Genomic DNA, 1,701 nt, shown 5'->3' on the forward strand with positions numbered 1-1,701 from the left:
AAAAATATCAAAAATTTGCTCACCAGATTCACCAACCGGCCAGAGAGTTGCTCCTCCTTACAAGTCCTTGGCCATTTGCGCTTTGGGGGCTAGACATTTTAGGACCTCTTCCAGTAGCTCCAAGCAACTGCAAATTTTTCATCGCTGCTACCGACTACTTCACCAAGTGGGTCGAGGCCGAGCCATTGGCTACCATCAAGGAAAAGGATGTTAAAAAATTTGTCTGGAAGAATGTCATCACCCACTTCGACATCCTAAGCTCTTATTTCAAATAATGGCACTCAGTTCGCCAGAAAACTCTTTCGCGGTTTTTGCTAGGTGTTAAAGATTGAGTTCTACAATTCTACACCGGCCTACCCCCAATCAAATGGTTAAGCCGAAGCTTCAAACAAAACCATCTTGGACGGGCTGAAGAAGCGATTAGAGAAGGCCAAAGGGATGTGGGCTGAGGAACTTCGCAATGTGCTTTAGGCATACTGCACTACACCAATGCGCTCAACCGGGGAAACTCCATTTGCCTTGGCTTACGGCATGGAGACAGTCATACCATTGGAGATTGGCATGCCAACCATTCGATCTGAAAGTTTCCAACCAGACTTGAACGATGAAGCGGTAGCCCTGGAGCTTGACCTAGCCGAAGACAAAAGGGAACGGGCTCTAATCCACATAGCAACTTACCAACAAGAGCTCTCCAAGAAATACAACAAGACCATGCATCCTAGGCTATTCAAGGTCGGAGATTGGGTCTTGAGGAAGGTAATGGGCAACACAGTGATCCCTGGCGAGGGAAAATTAGGAGCAAATTGGAAGGGGCCATACAAGATAACTGGCCTTGCAGGCAAAGAGGCATACCACCTGGAAGACTTAGATAGCAAAGCTATCCCCAGGCCATCGAATGGGGCCAATCTTGGGATATTTTACTTTTGAAATGTAATCTTTTCTACTTCTTTGCTTCTTGTAACTTGGCCTTTTGGCATTGGGTGTAATCTGCAACATGTAGTAGAAGATGACCTCTTCTTTCTCTTATGTTCGCGTTTTTACATGGAAATGTTACAAAGACAGTAAGTTGCTATGAGTACCAGGGGCAAGTATTCAAAACTAAGATAGCTTTTGCAGAATGAGTGGTTATCCAGTTATGGGCTAATTCTGCTTGTTGAACCGAGCTGGACCTGCTTAACCGCCCAACAGTTGGTGTTTTTCCCAACTTGTATTTGAGCCGAGCCAATTTTGTTCATAATTATCCGAGCTGGATTTTGCTCGGTTTTGTGAAGTTAATTTTTCTCATTATTAACCGAGTCGATTTTGGCTCTTCAATTGAAGAGTAGATTTTGCTCATAAATTCCCGAGCTGTTTCTTGGTTGCCGATGAAGAGTAGATTTTGCTCATTACATCGAGCTGATTTTGTTCATCATTGACTGAGCTGATTTTGGCTCGCCAATTGAAGAGAAGATTTCGCTCATGATTACCCGAGTTATTTCTTGCTCGCCGATGTAGAGCTGATTTTGCTCACTCACCGAGCTGATTTCACCCGATCGCACAAATAGAATCAATTTCAACCAACTTATATTGTAACCGAGTTGACATTGCTCGCCCGCTTAAAATGTTGGTGTCTTTACCGAGTTCTTATTAGAACCGAGTTGACCTTGCTCGGCCTACCAAACAGATGGTGTTGTGTTCAACTAATATTTTAAACCAAGATGG

The 1,701-nt window shown here is 43.9% G+C and overlaps 1 protein-coding gene across 1 annotated transcript; it reads left to right on the forward strand.

The window, feature by feature from the left end:
• Positions 1-489: 489 nt before the first annotated feature.
• Positions 490-927, forward strand: LOC145799285 (uncharacterized). Its single transcript, XM_082888833.1, has one exon. It carries the CDS (start codon positions 490-492, stop codon positions 925-927), a length of 438 nt encoding a protein of 145 aa, XP_082744959.1.
• The last annotated feature ends 774 nt before the right edge of the window (positions 928-1,701 follow it).

The sequence above is a fragment of the Camellia sinensis genome, chromosome 9 (genome assembly GCF_055761805.1).
Source record: "Camellia sinensis isolate YWXY chromosome 9, ASM5576180v1, whole genome shotgun sequence".
NCBI lineage: Eukaryota > Viridiplantae > Streptophyta > Magnoliopsida > Ericales > Theaceae > Camellia > Camellia sinensis.